The sequence below is a fragment of the Puntigrus tetrazona genome, chromosome 5, assembly GCF_018831695.1.
Source record: "Puntigrus tetrazona isolate hp1 chromosome 5, ASM1883169v1, whole genome shotgun sequence".
Lineage (NCBI taxonomy): Eukaryota > Metazoa > Chordata > Actinopteri > Cypriniformes > Cyprinidae > Puntigrus > Puntigrus tetrazona.
Genome location: NC_056703.1, coordinates 202,910 through 230,000, shown reverse-complemented (window position 1 = coordinate 230,000; position 27,091 = coordinate 202,910). Strand labels below are relative to the sequence as shown.

The 27,091-nt window shown below is 36.0% G+C and overlaps 2 protein-coding genes across 3 annotated transcripts in view; one reads left to right on the top strand and one right to left on the bottom strand.

Annotated features, from left to right (window-relative positions):
- osmr (oncostatin M receptor) overlaps positions 1-5,992 on the bottom strand; it is a 13,336-nt gene extending 7,344 nt beyond the window's left edge. The window contains exons 1-8 of one of the 2 annotated variants that reach the window (XM_043240835.1): positions 5,817-5,992; positions 5,546-5,697; positions 5,316-5,466; positions 4,089-4,352; positions 3,339-3,468; positions 1,785-1,942; positions 1,443-1,576; positions 568-718 (exon numbers count right to left, since the gene is read on the bottom strand). In XM_043240835.1, the coding sequence (XP_043096770.1) occupies positions 568-718; positions 1,443-1,576; positions 1,785-1,942; positions 3,339-3,468; positions 4,089-4,352; positions 5,316-5,466; positions 5,546-5,697; positions 5,817-5,892 (1,216 nt within the window). In that variant the 5' untranslated portion in view covers positions 5,893-5,992. Of the gene's footprint in view, positions 1-567; positions 719-1,442; positions 1,577-1,784; positions 1,943-3,338; positions 3,469-4,088; positions 4,353-5,315; positions 5,467-5,545; positions 5,698-5,816 lie in introns of those variants that run through there. The other variant, XM_043240836.1, reaches the window with a different exon arrangement.
- Positions 5,993-7,446: 1,454 nt separating this feature from the next.
- lifra (LIF receptor subunit alpha a) lies at positions 7,447-24,899 on the top strand. The gene is given in 20 exon segments (XM_043240216.1): positions 7,447-7,605; positions 13,329-13,448; positions 13,450-13,460; positions 13,979-14,121; positions 15,227-15,380; positions 15,859-16,099; positions 16,101-16,132; positions 16,859-16,988; positions 17,639-17,772; positions 17,880-18,025; positions 18,787-18,940; positions 19,332-19,396; positions 19,515-19,734; positions 20,598-20,780; positions 21,112-21,213; positions 22,178-22,327; positions 22,443-22,580; positions 22,708-22,804; positions 23,644-23,728; positions 23,814-24,899. Coding segments are annotated over 19 exon segments (2,817 nt in total). The 5' UTR covers positions 7,447-7,605; positions 13,329-13,395; the 3' UTR covers positions 24,393-24,899.
- Positions 24,900-27,091: the final 2,192 nt, after the last annotated feature.

Sequence of the window (27,091 nt, the reverse complement as noted above, 5' to 3'; positions counted from 1 at the left end):
TTTGTGAGGTCGCACTCTGATGTTGGACGAGAAGACCTGAGTATGGCTTGGATGCAGCTGCTCGCCCGTGGAAACCCATTCCATGAAGTTCTCTGCACATTGTTCTTGAGCTAATCTGAAGGCCACATGAGATTTGGAGGTCTGTAGTGATTGACTATGCAGGAAGTTGATGTGGCCTACCACTTCGTGGGTGAGTTGCTGTCGTTCCCAAACGCTTCCACGTTCTTCTAATACAACTGACAGTGGAATATGTAGGAGCGAGGAAATTTCACGACTGGATTTGTTGCACAGATGGCATCCTATCACAGTTCCACGCTGGAATTCACTGAGCTCCTGAGAGCGACCCATTCTTTCACAAATGTTTGAAAAAACAGTCGGCATGCCTAGGTGCTAGATTTTATACACCTGTGGCCATGGAAGTGAATGGAACACCTGATTCTTGCTATTTAGATGGGTGAGTGAATACTTTTGGCAATATAGTGTATATATATATTACGCTTTTTTGTATTCTAGTGTTTATTGTGTTTTATAAATACATACACACCATAGTGCCAAGAGTCTGCTTACCTGTGCAAAACTGTCTTTCTGTTGTCCATCGGCCCCAGTTGTTCCCCTGTACTGCACAGCGCCCCTTAACGGAGTACAGCGTGCTGGGCTTTAGGGGCTGCAGTCTGAATGCGTAAGACTGCATCGAGTCAGATCCATTCTTATCTAAATCCTGTAAGGCGGCAACAACAACACTTGAACACAGGATGTGCTTCAGCATTTCTGTAAAGTTCATTTTGTTTATCTGATATGGCAAGTGTTTTCACACGATTGATGAAGCTTATGAAACTCCCTGTTGTCGTATTTCTTATCATTATTTGGAAATACAAAAAGATGTTGTGCAATAGGAAAAACACCTTAAGGGAGGAGGGTTTGCTGACAATGGACCCATCCTCATGCTGTTCAAGATTTAGAAATGTTTAGCAAACTTTAGCAAAATAGTTGTGGAGAAATTTTAATAGGTGCTGCCAAAGCGAGCGTCCAAACAGCCGATAAAAACATCATAACCAAACACAAGTAATCCACACCACTCCAGTCCACGAAGCAGTCTTATGAAGTAAAAAGCTGAACAGTATCTCTGTAATAAGCAAATCCATCAATACGTTTCAACGTCAAACTCTTATTTGTGACTAAAACACGTTTCTGTTTGTTAAATCTCATCTGAATAAGAAAAGATACATCAAATGTATCGCCGGATGAAGTGTTATTATGCATTATGGACTTTTGTTTTAGCCAGAAGCTACTAACGTTTTACATTTTACTTCACAAGAGCACCCATTTCTCAGCAAGTCACGCAATGCTACATTTCTCCAAATCTATTCCCATGAACAAACAAACACATCTACATCTTGGATGGCCTGACTGTGAGCACAGTATTGGTCGAGCCATTTCTTTACCTGTATTATCCCTCCTGGTTTAAGTTCAGTCTGGCATTTCAGCAGAAGTCCTTGGAAACTCCCTTTCAGCTGCAAGATCACCAGTGAATCAAAAACACCTACATTCACTTCAAGGTGCTCAGGGACTGGAAAAACTAAAGTGAAATGGATAAGTAACTACATGGTTTGGTCATTATTTATTCACCCTTATGTTGTGGATGACACTTCCACTTTCATTGATCTAAGGTATATGGTGATAATTAGTATGGGGTTTCGTTTATGATCTGTCCCAGATTTTAAACTACTCCACATCACTGAGGTATCCTTCAAATTTAGGAATCATTTTATGTGCAGATTATTCACCTCTGTCTGTGATATTGAATATGTAGGTCTCGCTCTCTTGCCCCAAACTGTTTGTCACAAGTAATGTGATGTTGTAGGTCATCTGCTGTTGGATGACATCAAAACCACAGGGTGCAGGATCCGTGTCTTCAACATCACAGTCAACAGACACGGAGTCACTGAATACAAGGAGAAAAAGTCATTATATTCAACTCGTAATGAGTCGAACTGAACACTGAAACACTTAATGCCAATTCTGTCATCATTCATTGACTCTATTGTCATTTCAAACCTCTCTGGTCTTCTTATAACTCCAAAGTTCTTCCCAATATCTTCTACAAAAGAAGTGTCAGTTTGTAACAATATGAGGCAGAGTAAATTACGATTTTTGGGTGCCGTGATTAACATTCGCAAATACATGCCTCGTAACGTTGCAGTGAATCTCTTTTCTCATTTGTACGTTATGTAGGTGTTTCAGATACATTTTAAAACAGTGGTTCCCAACCAGTGTGCCGCGGCACTAAGGGGTGCCGTGAGATCTTTTGAGGGTGCCGCCAAAATTTCAACAACAATTTTTTATTAAGGCAGAATCAGTGTAAACAGTATTCTCATATCATCTAGGACTAGGTATAAGGTGTTGTTGCATGCAAACTCTCGAAATGAAACAAATAAATAAATAATAATAAAAAAGCTACAGAGATTTTAAATATCTATTTCCTTATAAGGGTGCCGGGAACTTTTGAAAGGCTTTCCAAGGGTGCCTCAAACAAGAAAAGGTTGGGAACCACTGTTTTAAAACGTTATGCTGTTGGTTCATTTTCACTGAAAATCATCAGACAACCTGACCAAGACAGCGATTGTGACAGTGCTCTTAGTTGAAATAGCTAAATACCCACTTGGCAGCTTGGGAGTGCGTGCATGCAACAAGTGTGTAAAGGCCAAATCACACCAACTCAAGTAGATATAGAATTTTATTAAAAAAATAAATAAATAAATGTTCACACTGCCCCAACAAACACTTATAAAAATCAAGTCACAGAGAGCAGACGGGAAATATGTCGCATTGCACTATGCTCATTGTAGCCCGCGTCACTGATTATAATCAACAGAACCCACTGATCTATATATACACACAATGATATGTTGTCTATTAGATCAGTGATAGAACCTCTGTTGCGTGACCACTTCAGTCTGTCAGGTGAAAACAAACTCCAACCAACTCCAACAGACGGTTTTGTCTGTGCGGTGTGAATTGGTCTTATTAAAAGTGCTAAAATGAGTACGTGTATTTTGTACATTTGCAACTGCTCTTTATCAGTTAGTCAGAAGCACCAAAATGATTAAATTGTGTCATCTGTTATATAGACTACTGAAGGGACATTTAGAAAGCAAAGTATTCAAAAATCAAAATAAAGCATTTAAAAACTATAAGCATTTCCCATCAGGTAATGAAACATTTGTGGTCTTCAAGTCCATTTGAACTCCAAAAACGGGAAATACGTTGCGTAGTAGACAAGTGGTCAAGTGCAAAAACAACAATTGTGGGTATTTGGACAGGCCCAAAATCAGACTAACCTGACTAGTAATGTGTACTTCCTTCTCTGGTCGCCTTCTAGGTTAGGAGCTCTGTGTATTTTCCACAAGCAGTATGCATGTCTCATGTCTTCGGTCTCACATGTAAAATTTAATGGTTTCTCAGGAGGAACTGAAAAAAAAGATTTAGCAGATATTGATCTCTCTTATCAGAAATCCATCGAGCTTAAAAAAACCAAACTAAACTTTTATAATAGATTACTCCTGGTTTTTTCGTTTTATATTTTAATTCACTAGAAAATTTTTATCTTTCTTCAAAATAAAAAAAACCCACTGATTTCTTTTTTTAACTTTCAAAGAGGCTGCAGGATTACTTAAAATGATCTAAATCAGTTTTACTTATATTTTTAAGGCACATTCAATAAAATTATACACATACATACATACATATATATATATATATATATATATATATATATATATATATATATATATATATATATATATATATATATATAATGCTACAAAAAAGAAGTGAAAAATGTAGCCTGAAATCTTATTTATGAAAAACATACCATTCGTGACATTTCTTCAATCACAAAATAAATTGAGATTATTCAGTTAATTCATGCTAGTGAAATATTAAGACCAGTAAATAAAAATGTTTAAAAGATCTATCCAAAAACAAAATAACTAATGAATAACAAAAAAATCAAAACTGGCATCTTCGTAATAGTTACAACACAATATTTTGTCTACGGTGTCTTGAACAACAGGATTCTTGATACTCACAAGAGACCAAATTATATGTTACATTACTCTTGCTATCGCAGTAGAAGTTGACACCGAATGAATTTGTGGCTTTTATGTTTTCCACTCGAATGGCTTTGACCCGTGGGCTTATGTTGATGGCTTTGTAGTGAGCGTTCCCGAAGACCATAGATGTGATGTGCGTCTCTTTGGGATAAATGCAGCAGAACATCACCGTGGATCCCTCACGAAGCACCTGGTCATGTGGAAACATCTTTATTTCATTGTGGGCCAAGTTCATCTCCCCTAACAAGAAAATGCGTAAATATGAATAAACATCCAAGCGCTCCCTAGATTTTAACAGAGGTGTGCAGAAATCGACACAATGCTACGGTCATGTGGATGGTTGTGATCGTAAGGTTTTGAATGATTTCTACGCAGGCTGTCGTTTAACTGCTGAGGCCGGTTGACCAACATGCTCTCAGAAGTGCACACTCATCAGTGACAGTTGAGAGGAACACAGCAGGCGTGTTTAAAGACATCATGGACGAAAAGAAGAAGTTATGTAAATGTATGTACACCAAGGCTACACTTATTTGCTCAATAATACAATAAAAACAGTAGTATTGTGAAATAGCATTACAATTTAAAACAGCTGTTTTTCTGTTTGAGAATGATCATTTAATCCTGTCATGCAAAGCTGGATTTTCAGCATCATTACTCCAGTCTTCAGTGTCACATGGCCCTTCAGAAAATCATTGTAAAATGCTGACTTGCCGATCAAGAACGTTCCCTATTATTATCAATGATGGAAACTGGAAAAAAAAACTAAATATATGTTTGGTGAATGTGTGTGTTTAATAAAAATATATACTTTGATTTAGCAAACTCATTTAAAGTGACAGAAAACATTTAGAATGTTATAAATTATGCTGTTTTTTTATTCATCAAAGACTCCTAATAGAACAGATTCAACAAAATATTAAAAAACGTTCATAATAAGAAGAACCATTATTAATAATTAAGAACTAATAATTGAGCGGCAAATCAGTGTATTGGAATCATTTTTTAAGGAACATGTGACGCTGAAGACTAATTATGATTGCGCTTTGCGTTTTAAATATATTCCATTAGAATATACTGTTTTTTTGCAGCCTTGGTGAACGTTTCATAAGTCACAGCTTCCAAACTTTTCAACCCCACCACTTCATGGAGATCTTCCTCCTTGATCGCACAGCCTACTTCTGAAACGAACTTCAAATATCCTACCGTAGAAGGTTTTCCATGAGCTCCAAGAGCCGGGTGCTGAAGCGCCGGAGATGAGTCTTATTCTAACAGAGTGATTGACACAGTTCAGCGGGAGCTGCGAGGTCCAGACCAGCGTGTGAACCGCTCCCGGCGATCCTCTGCTCACGTTCATCTGTGGACAGACCGTAGAAAGTTAACACAGAAATCTGGTGACAGTGCGACGGGAGCTGAGGACCGACTGTTTTACGCACGCTCTCGACAATATCCACGTTTGTCGCGCGTCCAACTTGTATTTCAAATGTTTGATTTCTCTGTCCTCCGTTCTGATCCATCCTCCACTTCACCCCCAGCCTCCACATGTCCAAAGCCTGAAGTTCAGCAACGTCTGGCACGGCGACAGTATCTGTGGTTATAAAGATGTGGACGCTAAGAGAGATGCAGTTAATAATGCATAGGCGTTTCAGAAAAGTAATGCAGAACAGGTGTGACCAATGAATCTGAGTTGAGGACAAAACTTCTGACCTGAAGGAGAATTCAAGCCTTTCGCGTTTTCAAACAGGATGGAAACTGTGATCAGCAGTGTCCGATAGAGAATCATTGTGGTGGAGGTTAAACCCTCTCAGCATCTGCTCTGAGGTTCTGTCAAAGTGTAGGAGGTGTTAGTCTATAAACCGTTACGTTCTCCTCCTACTGCTGCCTTCCGTTTGAGGTTAAGGGAGCAATGCCTCCCGGCTTAGATTTATTGCGTGTGAGTCATGAAGTAAAAATGATGTAGTTGCTGTGGTGTTAATTTGTTTCTCAAATCACCCTGGAAGGAACAGAAAGGTACAGCGGTGATAAGCCATAAAAGGGTATGTCGTGGTTGTTATATTTAATAATCATGAAGCTATGCATCCTTTATGTAGACCCTTTTCACATGACGTCACGCAACTTCCTTTCTGTCTTTAATTGTCTTTTTTGCAGTTATATTTTTTTTAGATATTTGAATGTGGTTTAATTCCATAGTTTATGTACTGCTTAACTCAGTGTCTGTATGTACACGAAAAATATTAAACATAAGCTACTTTTTAAACGTTGATAAAGTGGGTTCTATAGTTTTTCACTTTGTTTTGATAAACATGATGCAATTTAATTTAGAAATACTAAATATTAAGTTTGCATAAAAGCTTTTACTGTTCAAAACCGATATGCAAATAAATATAAAACGCACGACAGCTGTTTTTTAAAGATCACATTGCACATAGACTTTAACAAAAATAAAATTAATCAATAATAATTTAATGAAATTGTATTTAATGTTTGTTGAATTATTTAACTCTTGATATATTATGTCAATGGGAAATGGTAATTATAAGAAAGTGCGATATTAAATAATGAAATAATCTGTACATATCATTGTATTATTTCCACGTCGTTTCGCTGGTCATTTATGGCAAGCCATTTCAGTTGCAAATATTCCAAGTATTATTTTTCATAAAATGAAACTGCTAAAGATTTTAAAGATTTTTTTTGTTTTACATATTCCACGTCACGAATCCGCCCACGCTCCCAGCGTGGCCCGTCCCATCTCCTGTCCCCTCCGTCCAGAAGCCTTGCTGAACAAATCCATAAAAAAAATGGAGAGTGCAACTGTACCACTACTCAAAGGGGGGCACGTGGGCGTGGCTTAGCGATCAAAAAATTGATTCGGATTGGTCGATTATATAAAGGCCTTAAAATTTATTAATTCTCAAGTTTTACATTTTTGCTCTGTTTTCCAACTCAATGTCTACAATTTTCCAGTATAGGTATTTATATCTAATTGTGGCGCACGCTGCTGCTAAAGGATCGCGCGGCTAACCTTATCACATGGTAACCGTTACTTTTCTCAGCGCTGGTCAAGGTAGACCAATCATTTATGCTTGTGATGAGCGGGAAATGCATCACTTTTAATATTATTTATTAATTACTTAGGCTACTTTCCATTTACGTGTCAGGTATTAAATATTTGTCGTTAATAGATTAAAACGATTATATTCACTAGCATGCAAATGTTTTTAATAAGAAAAAAAACATTCTGAGATATGAACGCTAAGGATTCTGTGTTGAGCCGACCGTCGCCCTCTGGAGGACAGAAGTTTTTTTGTCGCATAATGAACGGTTAGTAGAGCGCTTCGATCCAATTCTGGAGAGATTCTGGGAATAAGAATCCGGTTCGGTTCCCCCGGTTTAGATACCCGTCTGAAAGGCCATGTGCTGCCGTTAAATCAAACGCTCGTTTAATGGATATAACCGGCTGATTTCGAAGACAAAAGGATACCAAGACATCAAGGTAACTGTCTGGGAACATGTTTGTTTTTTTTACGTCAAAAATTCTCCCTGTTTATCTGTGTCGACTCGTGACGTTTGTGTTTTTGTTTTCTGAATATATCGAGTTATGATAGAAAACCAGTTGACATAACCGAGATTATTTCGCCCCGAAATCCATAACGTACAGCTATTTATAAGATTAGTGTAGCTTTCGTGGTAAAACTGGACAAGGCCATTCCGTTCGAGGCATTTGAATTTAGCTGTTTTCTAACTGACCTAATCGAATTAAGTGAATTTAATTAATTTAATTTGTTTAAACGTGATTGTTTGCTATTCCCTGCACGCCCTCTTTACTTTCTATCCACATATTTAGTGATTTTAAGAAAGCTAGTTTTTTATTTTGATGGCTATTTCTTAGTTGTGTAGTGTGTGTGTGTGTGTGTGTGTGTGTGTGTGTGTGTGTGTGTGTGTGTGTTTCTCATTGCTGTGCTGTTTTGGTAACTAATTAGTTTTTTTTTGTGTGTTTATCAGTTTATATTTGAACACAGTTACTGTCCAAGTTACCCCATGCACGTGTTACTATAAATGCATAATTTATGTTTTCAAGCATTTCCATCAAATTATCATTCCAGCACTTCTAAAAAAAAAAAGAAAAGAAATGTAGTGTATCAATGCAATGATGTGTCAGATCAGATGGCAATACCTTGCTTTCATGTGTGTGCGTGGTATTAAATAATCGCTGTACTCCTGTACCATGGTATTTATTAAATGGTGCTCCTATATCATGGTGCATAGTCCTATTGTACTTGTTTATTAGTTCACGTGTAAAGACACTCACTTTTGTCTTTAGTCCCATGAGATGATTTGATGGCATTATCGTGGATGTTACAATAGAAGCTTATTTTGTGAGTCAACAATTACAGGACAATTTCCTCTAATGATACACCTTTACCACTGCTTGTGTTGAACGTATGAATCGGTGAGTAAGTTATTACCCAACCGTTTTGTACATATGAGGTCCTTTTGAACTGTTAGTAAACAGATCCCGCAGTCCGTAATTAGCAGAAGTGGAGTCTTGATCTTGCGGTCTGGAGACCTAAATATTCTGTTTACCGTAGAAGATCGAGACGTTAGGCAGAATGCTATCGACGGACAGCCTCAGTCGCCATTCACTTGAATTTCCTGAAAGTGAAATATGAATGGTGACTGAATCTGTCATGATGCCAAAAAACCTGCATTTTTGGAGCGACATAAAAATGAGTCATTAAATGATAACATTTAATGTTCTTGCGATAATGTGACGTTGGAGATCCCAGTGTCCGAGGTGTTTTGAGTCTCTGTGTCACAATTAAATTACAATTAACTTTTAATCATCTTTGGTGGTATTTTAGTATTATTTTTATACTATTATAGTATCTATAAGTATTTTGAATTAACCATTTTTATATTTTTAGTTTATGATTAGTTAACAACATTAGTAAAAGTACTAAAACGACTATATTTTCATTCACTAACATTAACAATAATTAATAAATGCATTGATCATTGTTTGTTTGAGTTGGTTAATACATTAAGAAATGTTAACAAATGTCAAATTATTGTAAAGTGTTCTCAATAATTTTAATACTTAATTTTTTTAGTTTTTAAACCTTTCAAAAGGTATTAATTTTTTATATATATATATATATATATATATATATATATATATATATATATATAATTTATTTATTATTATTTATTTATCTTAAATTTATTTCAAGTAATAAAGATGTTTTTAATAGTTTAAATTAACCGTAACCACACTTTCAGTCTTATTTACAGTTTGGTCTATTTAAAGTAAAATGTGTAAAACCTTTGAATCGTGAAAGTCTTCCTGTTTTTCAGGTTTAAGGGTCTTCAGAATCAGAGAGTCTCGTTCAGATGTGTAGGTCTGTGTGATATGGGAGGAAGGAAGCCATTACGGCGCTCTGTTCTGGACAGATTGTCCTTGTTCTCGGCGTGTGTAAATGTGCAGGGTGGGAAAGAAGGGCATTTGTTCATAGCGCTTATAAAAAATGCACATAGTAGATGATGCTAAATAAGAGTTCTGCCAGAGCCTTCATGTATTCCAGAGAAAAAAAGCCTGCAAAATATTCTCCTTTTAGTTTTCCCATCAGCGTCAGGCAGGTTATTTTAAATTTGTGGCTTTTATTTGGTAGTGCAACCAGTATTTATAGTTTAATTCTGATTTGTTTTTAGTTTTATTTGTTGAAGGCTGTTTAGTGCCAATGTTTACTATTAGTTAAACCAGTTATAACTTGTTGAATGAGCTTTTTTTTAAAAATCAGTTTTCATTTTAATTTAAAAATAATTTGTTGTGCTACTTTTGTGCTTTTTGTTGTTTTTAGTAGTTTTTATTTTTACATTTTATTTATTTATTTTTATAAATTTAATTTATTTTTATATTTTTTAAGTTTCATTTCCTGTTCCAGGAAATAAAAATTAGTTGCCTGTTCCAATAAATATTATCACTAAGTTGTTGTTGTTTTTTTTGCATTCTTGCTAACTTATGTTTTTTGTAATGGTAGCTCGAACGTAGTTAATCTAAAAGTTGTAAAAATGTGTTTCGCCGTGCTGCAACTGTGCAAACGTTTGATACAATGTTCCGGCTGTACACCGAAGCTTCACACTTCACAGAAGACCCACCACTGCTGCCAGTGCAAACACTAAATTCCAGCCCTTTGCCGAGGTTTGTGCGCTGTTATATTTGGATGATTCGACGATATGAGGAATCTGTGAGAAATGCGGTAACCTTTCGAGCTGTAAACATGTCGTGTGTTATGTTTCAGATTCCTTCCAATCATGACTTGCTGGTGATGCAAGGAAATGAGCTGGCAGGGGGCCTGGGGTTTTGTAGTTGAATCGTTTTCCAAGTCATTGTTTCGGTAAAAAAAAAAAAAGTCTATATCTGTTTTCCTGTCCTTTGCCCTCTGGCAGTTGCAGCCGGTGGAATATTAAAGAGATCTGTCAGCAAGAGCATTGTGAGCTTTCTAACAAACACACACACACACACACACACACACACACGATGGCCTGTTTTACCGTTAGGCCATGGTTCCCAGATCTGATAGAAAGTCAATATTGCGAATCCTGTTCACAAAGGATGTTTGTTGGGTTTTTTTTATATGGAATCCACCTTTTGTCTCTTTGAAATCGACTAGTTGATGGGTTGTCTTGATGTCTGTTTCAAATTTTTACAGTGCAAACTATTCATTTTGAGTGCCATAATAAAAATGGTCAACCATACTATATGATTTTTAATCTGTTTTTCCTCTAAAACAAGATTTGTTTTCTGAAGAAAGGATGATTGTTCTGTGTGGCTGCTTTCATAGAGTCCTGTGATATTCTGGTGTATGCACTGGTCCGTTGTTTAGCATGGTTCTGGATTGCTAACATGCTGAAGGTAAATAATTCCTTGGGTTTAGGTTTGCTTACGTTTTAGCACTGGCAAAAAACTTTTTTTTTTTCTTTTTGAATAGACATTTATTTTTTTATTTTTTGGCTTCCGAACCGTTTATTTTTCCAGCTTGCAGTGTTTTTTTTTTTATTTTTTTATTTCAGCCTTCAGTTTACTGGGAAAAAGAAATGGCTTCAGTTTCACTATGAGGTTGGTGTTTGGGGATTCGTTTACGGGAGGGACCGTGCTTGGCGGCTTGTTTAAACTTGCTTTTGGCATCGCTACCCAAGAGCAGAAGATCCGTGGTATGAGCTACAGCTTCACCCTGCGCCTGTTTGTGATGCATTTTGCTAGAAGAAAATGACCTCGGCTGGTGCGGACTGCTGAATCTCTTCAGTTGGTAGTCAGCAGGTCTCGCTAAAACCTGTGTTAGTATTAAACTGTGGCGTGCAACCCATCCACAACATTACGTATATTTCCTCAAATATGTGCTGTATTGAAACCAGTAAGTTACTATTTACGAACCACCTCGATATTTGCTAAAAGCCGCTCTCAGAAGATTGCACAAAGCCCCGCCATCCGCTATTATGTCTAGCGTTCTTGTAAGAGCAAAACAAACCTCTTATTTGGTTTCTGTTATCATTCGTGTTCTTTCACGGCCTTGATTCAGAAAGCGGTCCTGCAGCTTTGTGCTAATTTAATCTTTCGTAGGAATGCGAATTGACTCTGGAATGTCTCGCGCTGATTAGATGCTCATGATGTGAACCAACATTGTGCCGGATTTTCTACATATTTTCAGATTTTAGACTTAACTTATCAGATGATTTACGAATGTGATGCTAACACCTGAAAGCATGAATGATTTGCACTCCTTAATTCTAATAAATTTGTATTTATTTGTATAGCGCTTTTCACAATGCATGTAAAAAGTAGCTAAAATAATTCACTAATATCTCCACATTATTTTCTACTCTTTGTTTTGCTGTGTGTGACTCCACCCACTGACTCTTTATAACAAGATGGCGCTATATATTTATCGATATATTAATTCGCATCTCCTCAGTAAAGCTGGCTCTTTGATTAGCGATAAACCTCCATCACCTGTATAACTAAATGTTATCTGACTAATCCCACGTTTTTCAAATAGTATTTTTAAAGGGATACTTGCGTGTTGAAAGCGGCAAAAGGCCTAAGACGCCACTCGCTTTACTGGCATTCAGGTAATTCTGTTTACATAAATGAAATCGTTGACTCTTAGATGGGTAAGATCTAAATCACGTTAATGTTTGTCCCAAAATACCAGTATAATTTTACAGTCAATCTAAGAGAGTATGTCGTAATATAAATCTCAGTTACTGCAGGCGTTTTGTGTTCTGGTTTATGGTTTAAAAAGGAGGTGAGGACAGGAAATTCAGGTTTTTCAGGAGTAATGGGATAAGAGTTGTAGCGGTAAGTAAGGTTCAAAATAAGCAATTTGTGGGAAGCTCTGATAATTGTGTGTGATAACTCGTACATCAACAAACAAAAAGACATCCTTTCACTCTCATGAGTTTACAAGTCCTTGCATGTCAGGTTAACCAAATTTCTGAAACTTCCTTGGCTCAAATGTTTGATTTTTGTCAGTATTTTTCCTAAACAAATATGTAAATTAAACAAACAAATGAATAAAAAGAAAATAAATATAGTCAATTCCAAGTATTAAATGTCATGGGTCAGTATAGTAAAGATAAGAATGACAGCATCATTGATTTGCATCAAAATTGGTAGGTCTTTTAATAAAATTTGTTGACTTAATCTATGTTGCATTAGCTTTGTGTGTGTGTGTGTGTGTGTGTGTGTGTGTGTGTGTGTGTGTGTGTGTGAAATAATATGGCAAACACATAAATTTGCTATATCAAGCAGCAAAGCAAACCGTTTAAGTACAGCTAAAAATAAGCCGGAAGCCAGAACAATTACATTGGCAAATGTTTCATTTCTAGAGATTTTGAAATCTTGGGTATTAGCTGTATGCAAAGTGTTTCTTAGAATCTGCTGACTGAATTCATACTATGAATGTAATATAGAGAATTTGTATGGCAAAATATGTTAATGTTTTTTGACTTCATGTAGTGATTTCCTCTGGTTTTGGAGTGAGATTTGACTCCAGCATGTTTTTTGACGTTTGTGTCATTCAAAATGAGAAAAAACTAGTTAAATCTTTTTATGCAAATGCAGCATCACAATTGCTTCCCGATTATATTTAACTCTCCTGAATATGTAATTAAATAAATCTGACTAACATCTTTAATCTGGTGTTTTTGTTGTTGTAGGTGTGAGCTCTGTTCTCCAGATCTGGAGTATTCTGCTTTTTCTGTAAGCGTTTCTGGTTCGGTCAGTATGCAGGGCTGGGTGACTCTGGCTCTGTTGCTGAGTCTCGGGTCAGACGTTCCTCGGACAGAATGGTGAGGTCATCAAGTTTAATCAAGACTTTTTTTTTTTTTTTTTTTTTTTTTTTGAGAAATCTGCTTAGTCACTTCAGGTTTAACTTGTTTCATAATTTCACATAATCCCATTTCTTAATTCAAATCTTGTTATAGGTGTGGTTTTAGCACCCACAAAATAAATGCAATGTTATACGATATATATATATATATATATATATATATATATATATATATATATATATATATATATATATATATATATATATATATATATATATTATTTTTTTTTTTTTTTTTTCATTTATTATAATAATGTTTTTCAAATAAGTGCAGTTTAAAATAACAGTTTTGAATACATAGTAAAACTTTATTATTTGCTGTGAAACCTTTTGCATCATCTGGTCAACAACAATGGTAGTGGATAGAATAATCACACATTATGGTTTTATTCATTATAAGTATTTGCCAGGATTTAACAAATGAAACTGATGCTTTAGTCTCATCTCCTTTTTTTTTCTCTCTTTGTAATGTTACAGGTGTGGGTGAACTTCCTGTGCCTCACGGTTTAACCCTAAATCCAGATTTCCAAGAGCAGACTCTATCTTTGACGTGGCAGAGTGACGCATCGCTCTTTGACCTTGAGATTTACCACACCGAGCTCATGAATGTGATGTTGAATGTAAGTGCTCTTAAATCCTTGCATTTGTCATTTCAGCTATTAATCTGTTGTTGCAGTTAGCTGTTGTTGAAGCATGTTGGGAATCTCTTCAGGAACATTACATTGCAAAACGGTTCTACCTTCATTTCAATAACAAGAGATTAACTGCAATTGCTCTGGAACCAGTTTCTCCACTCAGTGTTTTCATGTCTCATAGAGACACCAACTGTGATGGAAAAAGCCTAGAGGTGCATGTTATAATAGCAGGAGCATGTTTGTTTTTCCATATTGCAAAATCTTTTCTATTGGTATGATTTATTATTGCATCTCAACCATTGTCGGGGTTAAATGCAACTCTGTCGACTTTGCATGTTGATTACCACAAAAATAACGTCTGCTGCCTTTTTATTGTAATTGCATTACTGTTCGCTTTCAACTGAAGGACGAGTTGAAATGACTTCCTGTGGTAATCGACAACATGCCACGGACTCTTGATGGGTCTAAGATATATTTGATGCAGAATATTCATGTCGTCATGAAATCGATACATAAAATCAGTTCATAAGTTCATGTTATTTCAAATCCTTAATTTAAAAATAAATGACTCGCTTTTCTGCTTTTGAACCGACTTTTAAAATGTATTTTCTGTAGTTAACACATACAGTTACACACACAAGCTACAAAAGATGCCCTTTTTTAGTTTCTTATGTAGGTGTCTTAGTTTAAAAGTTCTAAGCTATGAACCAAAGCAACCAGCAATCAGGTGAATCACATTTAATTTGAGAGAGAATTTATTTCTTTTAATTAAATTAAAATTAATCTGTTTTTTAAAATCTTATTTTAATTTCTTTATTCATCTTATTTTTATTTTATATTGGACCAAAAACAATTACAAACATCTATCGTCCTACACTTGTTACTAAATATTGATATTGAAGTAAATTGGGCTGCAAGAATGCTGACTTTAAGATGTGAAGGATCAGTCCAACTATTGGGTTTTCAACACCTAAGCTTTATTTTCCAGGATGATATAACACCAAGCACAATATAAGTCACTTTGCATAAAATCATCCACCAAATGCATGAATAAAATTAATACAGTATATATTTTTTTTTAATTTTGTAGGAGTCTGTGGCAGTTAAAGCAGATCCTGTAACAGGACTGCATAGTTGGACCTGGCACTCACCCTTCCCCTTGGAGTGCACTTCTCATTCTGCGCAAATCAGAGCACGAAGCCAGCAGTCGGTCAGCCAGTGGAGCCCTCTTCAGACCATTCAAGGTATTAAAAACACTTCGGAAACGGTGCTTGTCTTGAAAGCTTTCTCAAAACCAGCCCACCAACAAACATAACACCTCGTAGTCCTTGTTTTGTGAGCTTATTTTATCTTCCAAATCAAGTCTTTATCAATATATTTTGGCAAGTTATGTAAAAAAAAAATGTTAAATAATAAATATGTTTTTTAAAACCCTTTACTTCAGACAAACCGGGAGCGTCGCTGAAGTAGTTGTGCAGTGTGACAAAAATAGTAGCTGGCCTTTGAAAGCAGACACAGCCGTTGATTATAATGCCAGTGATCCAATTTCGTACCGTGTAGTTTTCTTTTTACGTTTGGAGTTATTGTTTTGAAAAATGTACTTGGGAAGGAGCGTAATCTGTTTCATTGGATGCACTAGAAAATATTTCCTCTATAAAAGAAAAATAAGTCGTTATTTAAACCATATGCCGAACTTATGAAATCTCAACTTTTTGTCTCTAGGCTCGGATATTCCCGAGAAGTCTGAGTCTTACATGTTTCCCCAAGATAAAGTGGTTGCTGTCGGCAGTAATATGACCTTCTGCTGCATTGTTGAAGAGAAAAAAGATTTTAAACAAATGAATTACGGGCCTCTGGAAATGAGCGCCACACGACTGAGCAGAAGAACGTATGCCATCACGGTAACAGACCAGCCAGCTTCAGGCAACACGGGCACCAACGTGATCTGCTTTTTCTCAAAGGTCCATCCTCACAGGAGCCGTGGTGTTTGTAGGCTGTAAGTTCAATTATAAATAATACATTGTATCTTGTATTTCTATCATATACCGTACATATATTTATCATTTATATCATATATCTTTATATCATAATAAGTTTACATGCATTACCGTTTAAAAATGTTCATTTATTTGATCAACATTTTTTTTTATTCCTAAATAATTTAATTTACTCCTGTTACGCAAAACTGAATTTTTAGCATCATTACTCAAGTCTTTTTCAAGTTTTACGATCCTGCAGAAATCACAGATGCCGATTTGGTGCAAAAACATTTGAATAAATAAATTCTATTTTATCAGCGTTTAAAACATTTGCTGCTTAAAATTGACAAAAATGTACCAAAAATGTTATTTTTCAGGATTATTTGATTTTAAATAAGTTTCAAGAATATTTAAACAGCGTTTAGAAACATTACAGATGTCTCTTGACTGTCACTTTTGGTTTAAAAATAAAATCAAATTAACAAACACATAAACTTTGTCCTGTTTACTGCTCATGAAAACGCTATATAAGTGAAAGTGGCTATAGTTTTTAGTTTTTTTTTTTTAAATATTCTGATATATAAGCCCTATAAAAGTTCAATCCAGCACTGTAAATGCGCATACGACTTCAGAAAGCAGGAAAATTTGAGTGTTCATTTTTAGCATAATGACTGGCACTAGATGATTGCTGTGCAGTGTTAAAAGGAACTTGCATGTGGCTTTGTTGTATGTAATTGCTGTAGATCCGCCGGGCGATGAGGGCTTGGTCTGCGAGACGCGGGACCTGGCATCCGCAGAATGTTCTTGGAAGAAAGGACGAGACACTCGCTTAAGAAAGAAGCACAGCCACACTAAATACACCCTTAATGGAAGGCAAGAAACACACTACACAAGAACCACTGACCGCACACTCCATCCCATTTGGCTCTGGGTATCGTAATGTCCTCGGTACATAAAAAGATCCCCAACAGCAACCACATTAAATGAGATGGAAAAGGATACTTGTGTAACACAATGTGTATTTTTACTGCTGATCCAAACTTCTAATTCCATTAATGTTCTAATTAAAATATTTTATATTGTGTTTGTGTTTGTGTGTATTTTTTATTATTTTTTTTTTAATAAAAACAAGTTTATGGAGAAGTTAATATTAGATATTTAATAATTATGTTATAATAATTAATCCTAATAAATATACACACAGTTCTGGCTAAACCAGAGTCTTAGAATAATTGTGTGTGCGTGTGTATTACAGTAAAACTGTAACAGTGTCAGATAACAATTATCTATTTGAATATATTTTGAAATGTAATTTATCCCTGTGACACAAAGCTGAATTTTTAGTTTTACTCCACATTATACTACTGTGCTTGATTTGCTGCATATTGAAAACAACTGCTTAACCTGTAATGTGTTTAATGGGATTCCTGGATTTGAAGTCATGTTTTAATATAATTATCACACCACAATTATCTTGGTAATATGATTAAATGATGAAAATGACTTTATATTTTTATCCACAGGAACTGTTCGGAGGCTAATGAAAGGAAGACATGGTGGTGTAGCTCGAATGCCTGGGAGGAGAACTGGACTCTGGTGGCTCGAAATCCTCTTGGTACAGTCCAGCTCACAGACTCGGCCCAAATTACCGAATCGGGTACCGTGATTTTCAATGAGCGCATCTACGTTATAAATAGAGTCCGAGTGAGTGTCTTAATATTCTCACGATTGTGAGCTCTCGTGATGGTTTTGCGTCTCTTCCAGTACATCTGTTGGCTCCAGTGAATGTGGAGGCGGTTGATGTCGAGGCGAGGAGCGCCACACTGCTGTGGAACTGGTCTGTGGCAGCGTATAAAAAGCTGGAGATGGTATGCCAGCTGCAGCTCTTCGCCCCTGAACTTTCCAGCACTGTAAGTATGCTGCTCGGCTTTCAGCTCTCAGAGCCCTGTTTGTTTTTGGTGTGGTCTTGGAGTTAAAGGGATAGTTCACCCAAAAATTCTTCCAACTTCTAACATCATTTACTGACATTTACTAAACTCAAAAAACAGCAGAAATGGTTTATAAGCCACCAAGATCTTGAGGATTGTAATTGATCTTGACAAATCAAAAAAATCAGCTTAGCTGAAAATGTTTACCTCTAGCTGTGCACATGTATTTTGATAATGGGAAAAAATATTTTCCTTAAACCTGGAGCACAAATCTAAAATAATTAAAACAGAAAATTTAGTGATAGATAGATAGATAGATAGATAGATAGATAGATAGATAGATAGATAGATAGATAGATAGATAGATAGGGGGAAAAAAAGAACAAATAACATATAAAGTATTTTAGTATGGCCCTAAAGTAATTTGTATTACTTTTTATAAATTGTCACTAAATTTAAAGTTTTATGATTTCAGTTTATTAGCTTTTTGATTGCTAAAAATCAATGGGGTCCCGCAAAAAAAAATTGGAAAACAGAATCCAGAAAATTTTTTTTTTTTTTTTATTTGGCTCAGTGCTCATACTTGCTTTAAACATATTTTTAAAAATGCGTTCATTACTCTTGCTTGTTTGCAATTAATTGAAATGCTACTTTTGTCAAGCCATTGCTTTTAAAATAGATAGATGCTGATTTGTAAGGCGATCAACTGATAATTCTCTCTCTCTCTCTGTCTGTGTCTGTAGCATAACTACAGTGGTCCTGGTTTATCCTCCGTGGTGCTGGAGGGTTTGTGGCCAGATGTGAACTACACTGTGACTCTACGCTGCTGCTCTAAGCACAGTTTTTGGAAGTGGGGAGACGAGAGCGCCCCCTACCAGATCCACACTAAAATGGACCGTGAGTGGTTAAAATAACTGGCAGAAAATTAAACAATAAATCTAAATTAGTCACTCTGTTTTCTCCTTTACTTCACCACATATGACAGCCGAGATATTTATATTTTAATTATAAACGGCGGCCAAGTGGTCAGTGCAAAAACGTTGGGTTACTGACGTAACCCTGGGTCTCTGATAACATGAATTGAGATATCTCACTATGGGAACACCTCTGATGTGATCGATCGGTCACAGTTGAGGCGTTGTGCGACACTGAACGAATGTTAGAAAGAAAACTCCAATACACTAAGCTCATGATATTCATAGCTTGCTTTACTACATCATTTCCTCTTTATTTTTAGGTTTTATTATACGTTAGGTTTATATAGGTCTATAACCAAGTTTATTTTCAGGTCCTGATGCCCTTGATGTCTGGATCTGGATGGACGGCAGTAACACAGGACGTGTATTTTGGAAAGTAAGAACATCTTTACTGTTGCCATCATCTTGGATTTGAAATCTGACTGATGCCATATGACTGAGTAACATGTTATTCTTATTAATAAACATGGTGTCATGTGCCTGTTTTCATTCAGCCTCTGTCCGTGAGAGAAAGTCATGGTGCATTAGTCGGCTACAACGTTTCCCAGAGTTCAGCAGAGGAAGACGGGTGGACATGGCTTTTCCTTCCTCCTGGGAACTTCAGCTATCCCATCATCCTTAACAACAGCAGTGACATCACCGTTGCCGTGGCAGCACGAAACCCAGCTGGTCTCTCTCAGCCTTCCACTGTGATCACACCAGCATACAGAGCAGGTGCAGGGAGCTGTTTCTTTTTTCAGCTGCTAGGCTATTAAATGTTGTTTTGTGCATTGTATTTGATGCTTTCATAGATATTTAGATATTTAATTATATCGAGTAGGTTTAAAGATTTTATAAGCTTTATATAAATATATTTAGATGCTAATAAAACAACCAGTTTATTGTATTTATTATACTTTTACACACGTGTGCCTGTATATGTATAGTTCATTTTTTTGTTGTTGTTGTTAATAATAATAATTATAAAAAAATCACACACACCTGTTTGTAAACTAATATATTTAAATGTTTTTTTATATATTAGTATTAGTTGTTTTGTTGTTGTTGTTGTTGTTATTATTAATATAAATTTTAATATTGTATTTATGGATTATTTAATAGTATAATTTTATTAAAGCATTTTTTAATTCTGTAATAATATTATTTATTATAAAAATATAATGACGATGATGATGATAATAATATATAATTATGTAGAACCCATTTATTTAAAAAAAAAAAAATAGGGCTACTGTTAATGCATTTTGAAGTTTAAATAAATGTTTAGTGCCATTGGCATGCAAAAAAATTTAACATGGCTGTTTTAACCCCAGAACTGTTTGACTTTTATAGTTTGCTTGAACTATATTTCACTGTTTATCAGTAGATAAATATAAAAAATAAATTCATGAAGGTCCTTCTTAACTAAAATAAGTTATTAAAATATGTAGTTATTCAATTTTTTTTTTTTTTTTTTTTTGTGGAACTTTTGCACTAATTGCTATGCATCGCACACATAATTGTTTTAATCCCTTAAAGGCTAATTCAGACAGGTGTTTAAACCCACGCGGCCGTGTATGTGATCTGCTGTCCTGTAGATTCCCAGCTGTCCGTGTCTAAGCTGCTCAGCACAAATGGATCATTTGACATCTCCTGGCAGCCGAATGCCAACTCGAGCCGCGGGTACACCGTGGAGTGGGTCCCGACCGGCTGCAGTGGACTCTGCCCTGTTGACTGGAAGAAAGTTCCAGAATCAGACAGCAGCCTGACGGTGTACTCGGGTGAGTTTTTAAATGAATAAAAAAAGGTTTTGGTGAATACAGCAACTCCTTCTTCATCGTCTTCACTCACTGTTATAGAATCAGCAGGTGCTTTTGATTTTTTTATTTTTAGAAATGGTCAGCTCCTGTGCTTTAAAATAAATGCCAAGTTGTTTAGTTATTTTGTCTCTGCTGCAATGGCACTCATTTTTTTTTACTTGATTGTCCACATACTTCAGGTTTACATTACACCACACATAGTGGAAACCTACTGGAATCCGAATTTCTTCACGATGTTTAGGCCAAACGCTACATGTTTACTTCACTGTTCAGTGGTTTCTGTTGATTTCAGACTCTCTGGTGGCAGGAGTGAGGTACACCGTATCCGTGTACTCTCTTTCAACCGGCGCTCCTACGCTGCTGCAGAGATGGCACGGATACTCACAGGAAATGAGTAAGAGAACCTTTGCTGTTGGCACTTACACAGAGAGACACACACACAAAATCAATAGGGCCTTCACTGTGAATTCCACAATATTTCTCTGCCTACAGCAGGTCACTTATCAACAGCATTTGCATATATTAACAAACCATTAAACTTGTTGACGTAGCAAATAAATGGTAGCTCTTTTAAAACACAAACAGACATTGTTTACGTGAAGAATATATTCATTCATTTACTGAAAAAAGGTAATTCACCAATTTTATTTTTGTACAATTATAATTAAAATAGCGATATAAAAACAACAATAATTCAGTAATTATTGTAAAATTATTTTTATTAATGGTAATAACTATTTTTGTTCTTATTGCTATTAGTTATTATTATTATTATTATTTGTTGTTGTTAAAATAGTAAACAAAATAAGAAATTACTGATGTAATATTTTACTATCATATAGTGTAGGCTAGCATAACTTGTGGATAAACAAAAAAAAAGAAAAGAGAAAAAAATTCTTTTATATCTGCATGATGGATGATGGAGATCATTCACCCAATTGACGTCAGTATCGTTGTTGTTGTTGTTGTTGTTATTACTACTACTGTATTGTTACTATGCTAGTTACTACTACTATACTATACTAATACTACTACTACTACTGTTAAATATTTAGATATTTATAGCTTAGGAGGAGGGGGCATTTAATAGACATCTAGACATTTTGTTTTACTCATTAGTTTGTACCCTGATCTTGCTTATATTTATACAACATCTGCAATGTTCATATTATCACTTATGAGTACACTGCATGTCATTGACCTCAAAGCTGGCAGACAAAGCCACAAAAGTCCAGTTTTGAATTGATGTTGTAAGATGACAATCCATTACTGTTAATATCCCTATTGGCTCTTGCGTAGTCTCAGTCTTGATTTTGTCGTTTGTATATGAATCTGTTCTTTTGCTGGATCTTCTGTAGGTCCTTCACAGTCGGTTGGTGATCTTTCGCCAATCAGACCGGCTCTGATGTGCTGCTGGCTTTGGAAGGCCACTGCAGTGGAACACCAGAGAGGCTTCATATGCGGATACACCATCTATGTGGCGAATGCTGCACATCTGGATCTCATTGGTAAGCACACATAAGATGGAATGTATATAAATAAAAATATGAATAAAGCGTATTTTTTCTTTCTTGCAAAAATGTACATCTTATTCTTTGTGTATTTACATGGTTGTGTTTTTAGCCAACATCTCTGATCCTGAAGTGCAGTGGTACAGGGTGAAGGGTTTGTCTCTGAGCACGTATAAGTTTGTAGTGAAGGCCTACACCTCAGCTGGGGAAGATGCCGGGTCGACTGTGGCCATTAAGATGGAGATGGACAGTAAGACTTTATGAAATTCCTTTAAATAGTCTGCCATTGACTGTAGCCTTATTTGATTTTTGCTTTGACATTGCAGGTAACAAATTGGTTATTTCTCTTAAACTTCTGCTTTTCTGTCTTCATTCAGCTGCCGACATGTTGTTTGTTGGCATTCTTGTGCCGCTGGTAATCATGTTCTGCTGTCTCATCCTCTTCAGCATCTGCTGCTACAAGAAGAGAGAGTGGTAGGACTTTATTAATGTCCTTTAATAGCATTTCCGTCAAGTTAAATAATTTTTAAAACCCACTAAATCTAATCAATGCAACCTAAATGGCTTGCAGTGTGAGCTACAACAACAGATTATTGTCTCTGCCTTACTGATCAACACAAGTCACTGTTATTTTAGTAATATTTACTTATAATTCACATTTTAATAATATTTTTTCTATTGATTATTATGTCCTTTAAGTTTTAGTCATGTTCTTGCATTTTTTTCCCCCTCATGTTTAGTCGTTTTAATTATTTTTTATTTTTTCAAATTGTCAATTTTCGTAGTACTTTTTTGTAATAGTGAATATTGCCTTGGCAACTAACTGGAAAAAAAGGTTTTCATTTTTTGCTGTGTTATTTTAGTAACATTAGCTTAAAGTAGTGTTTTAGTTTTTATGTTTTGCAATTTCTGTTTTATTTTACTTTTTTGGTGGTTGTTGCTTGAGGGTTTTTTTTTTTTTTTTTGTCTATTTAGTTTTTATCAATTTTTTTTGTATTATTTCAAAAACTACTACTTTTTAAAATGTGAAATGTTGCCTTGGCAGCTAACCAAAATGTTATAATGTTTATTTATATTTTGAATAATTACTTTACTTTATTTAAAATACTTAATTTTTCAATAATTCTACATTTTAATCCTTTTTTGTAATAAAAAGTGAAACTGATGTAAATTTAAGTTTACATTTTTAAACATTTTGTTTTTCAGTTTAAAGTCAAAACGGTTTTAGTTACACAATGCATACAATGTAACAACACTATTATAAATCAGTTATTGATGCGTTGCCTTGATGGTTGTTCTTTATCTAATTCCAGGGTAAAGAAAGCTTTCTATCCTGAAATCCCTGGACCTAAAGTACCGGAGACTGGTCCTCCCACGGGTAAACTTCTTTCTTGAGTAGTGTTTGCTAAGACGGGAATCAATATTACTTGGTACTAAGAACATAAATGATTCCTCAAATTGCTTTGCTGTTGTTTGCGTTTAGGGTCCTATGGATGTCAAGCCCTCTCCTCACAGTCTGGTCCACATTGTGGAGAGTCCAGAGTGGGATTTCACTAAGGAAGGTCTGTTCCCGGTCCCAGAGGAAGAGGAGGAGTCTGAGAACGACAACGTAGAGGTGGACACCGACTCGGATGAACCGGCCCTGCTGAGATACTACAACCAGGTGGTCGGTGACGGCTCACACAGTAACCACGTGTCAGACACCTCCGGCTCCTCGACCGCTTCAGTGGGCTCCACGCAGACTGAAATCACCTACGCGGGCATCCAGAGCCCCACCTCCCCGCAGGAGGCCTGCGCAGGTTACAGGCCTCAAATGCAGTCCGTCACGGGACCGGCCGAGCCCCAGATCGAATTCGAGGCCGACTTTCAAGACGACGATTTGAATACAGGCTACAAACCCCAGTGTTCCTGGCAGCTGGATTCTCCAGAGGAAAACTTTAGCGGTTCGCTTGGCAGCCCGACGTCGGTCACATCGTCCCAGTTCCTCATCCCAGAATCCTCTGAAGAGAAACCACAGCCTTCAAACACCTGGTTCCACAATTTTCTCTCTGGGAAATCCTGAGAACGCACTAGCTTTATTGGGGGGTTTTCACGTTGGTTTGTGCCGTTCACCCTTTTAAGAGGATGTTTTCGTTTCGTTTTAGGGTTCCTAAAAATCGCTCACATTTACGTAATCAACGTCACTACTGTTTCTCAAAGACTTGTGTTACTGACCAGACAGGTGAAGTACTACTGAAGAGCTGAAGCTGGTGATCGTATCTTCACGCGCTCGCTCGGAGCAGTATGACGGTTTGCTTAGGAACTTTTGCTTCTATTCGTAAGACGGTGTTCTTGGCTCTTTCTTGCAGTGTTATTGGAGCGATGGCAGTCCATTTTTCATTCTTGCAGCTTTATATCGTGCCCAACATTTCACTGCTAATTTTACTAACGGTTCTGTAGCAGATTCTGAAAAGCAGGCTGAGTTAATTGACTTTGCACACTTCTCTCTGCCAGTAAAACATGTTGATTTACATTTCAGAAGATCAAAACTAGTACATTTAAGGCTTGTTCTTATACTGTGCAGCTTCTATGTGTTAAAAAAAAAAAAAGTATGTAGCTTCAAGTAACAACTTTGAGACTTGATGTTTGTGTAAACGGGCACACACGTTGAATAAGCTGACAGAACAAAAGGAAAATGGGAGAAATATGCATCTCTGATTACTCTGAAACCGTTTTCCTGATTAAGGAAACCGCTGTTATAGTGTTTTAATGATCTTACATTGTCAGCTTCAGTCTGTAAGATGCATGTAAACTACTGTTGATCATGTGATGCAGCTAGCTAGTTGTATTTTTGATTTATGCTGTCAGCATACAACTTTGTATACAGTATACATTGACCTTCACTGCGAGGGCTGCACGATGAATTATATAGCAGTATGATATAATTGTAATTATTACTACTGCTACTATTACTAAATAATATAATATTATTGAAATATATCACTGTAAAATATATTAATCATTTACAGTACAGTTGTTACAATAGTAACATTTGTGTATTTTTATTTTATTTTTTTCTCCAGTTAATTGTGCAGCCCTATTCTCGGCAACATTTTCCAAAAAAATTCTGCTCTTGGTCTAATAATCCAACGAGGATATAAGACTCATTTTTAATCTTTTAATTTTTGCTTTCCAAAGGTCAGTGACATTTTATGAATTTGGCATTATCCGTACAACATGTGAAGCACCTTTTTAGTTTTATGAATGCATCTTTGTGTTTCACACCTGATGAATATGGGACATTAGCGTGATAATACTTCCAGTATAAACTCAACTATGAATCTAATCATAGATGCATTTGTCCAAAATGATGATGTGTCTTGTCTAGAGATTATGGTTTTAAAGTGACCACAGTGCCTCTGTAGCTAATTTTTTATTTTTTATTTTTTTTGGTTTCCCGCAAAGAACAGCACCTTCTTCCAGAACGGTTTCCTTTTATTATGGGCCCACATGGACCACAGGGTAAATTACTTTAACTGGCCTTGCTGATGTTAGAAGAGCCTGCTATTCCTTTTGACTGGACTTTTGTCAATCTAGCATACAGATATACGAGAGCCGTGTATCCAATGTTACTGTGAAGGCCTTTTTTGAGCACTGTGCATATCGCTAGTCCTCCAAAACCTTGTGCAGCAGTCAGAAAGACGACGTAAAACGCTTGTCACTACAGTGAGAATGGATGATGAAAGTCGACATGAAATCAAAAGCAACCCTGTTTACTTTCTTCATACGTGTTGTGATGCTTTATTTCAATTTTAATAGGAAACTAAACGGCTATATTGCACCATCCATCCGTTTAATGGATGAAATCGAGCCCATACTTACATTTTATTTGTGTTCAGTATTTTGTTTCACTCTGAACCATGATAATGTGAAAGTAAAATGGGTCGCTATGCAGTTTCATGTAGACTTTGATGAGCATCAGATAGCATTCATTAAACTCTTAATGTGCCGTGTGATTGAAAGGGCATTAGAGCATTGAACATTAAGAGTGAGATTGTAAAGAAACATGAGAGAGGTCAGCATCTACTGTTGCTTAAGCTTTAAACACTACTGTGAAAGATTTTATTTTGTTTAAATAATTAGTTACTAATATGCCATTTTTTTTTTTCCAGTTATGTGTAGAGATCTTTAAAGAAGCCTACTAATGTTTATTTTTTTATTTGCTTGTATGAATGTATAATACACAAGTCAATGTGTATGCAATGTATTTGTTTTTTAACTGTTGAAGAATATGCTTTTGAAAGCCTTAGCTTTGGATTATGGATTTTATAGCTGAGATGAGCATGTTATTAGGAGTATAAATGGAAAATGTTATAGACTGTTTTAGTAGAGGGCGGGGAAAGTGGGCCAAATCTGATCATTATTGTTAAAACAGACAGACAGAGAGACAGAGAGAGACACAGACAGAGAGACAGAGAGAGACACAGACAGAGAGAGACACAGACAGACACAAAATGTCTGAGCAGGGCATTTCATTTTTCTAAATCAGATTTGAGCAACTTCTGTATGCAATTAAGATCCGATATCAGTAAGATTGTACACTACATGTATGAGGCGTTAATGTAAACATTTTAACACTGATGTAAATAAGCTTTTCTCTTTAAGCATGAAGATCATCAGATGGGAATATTGCACCCCAGTTAATATTAAAATAATATTGCCTTTGTATGCATGACAGGTTCCACATTCAGCATTCAGAGAGAGGAAGATGTGAACTATGAA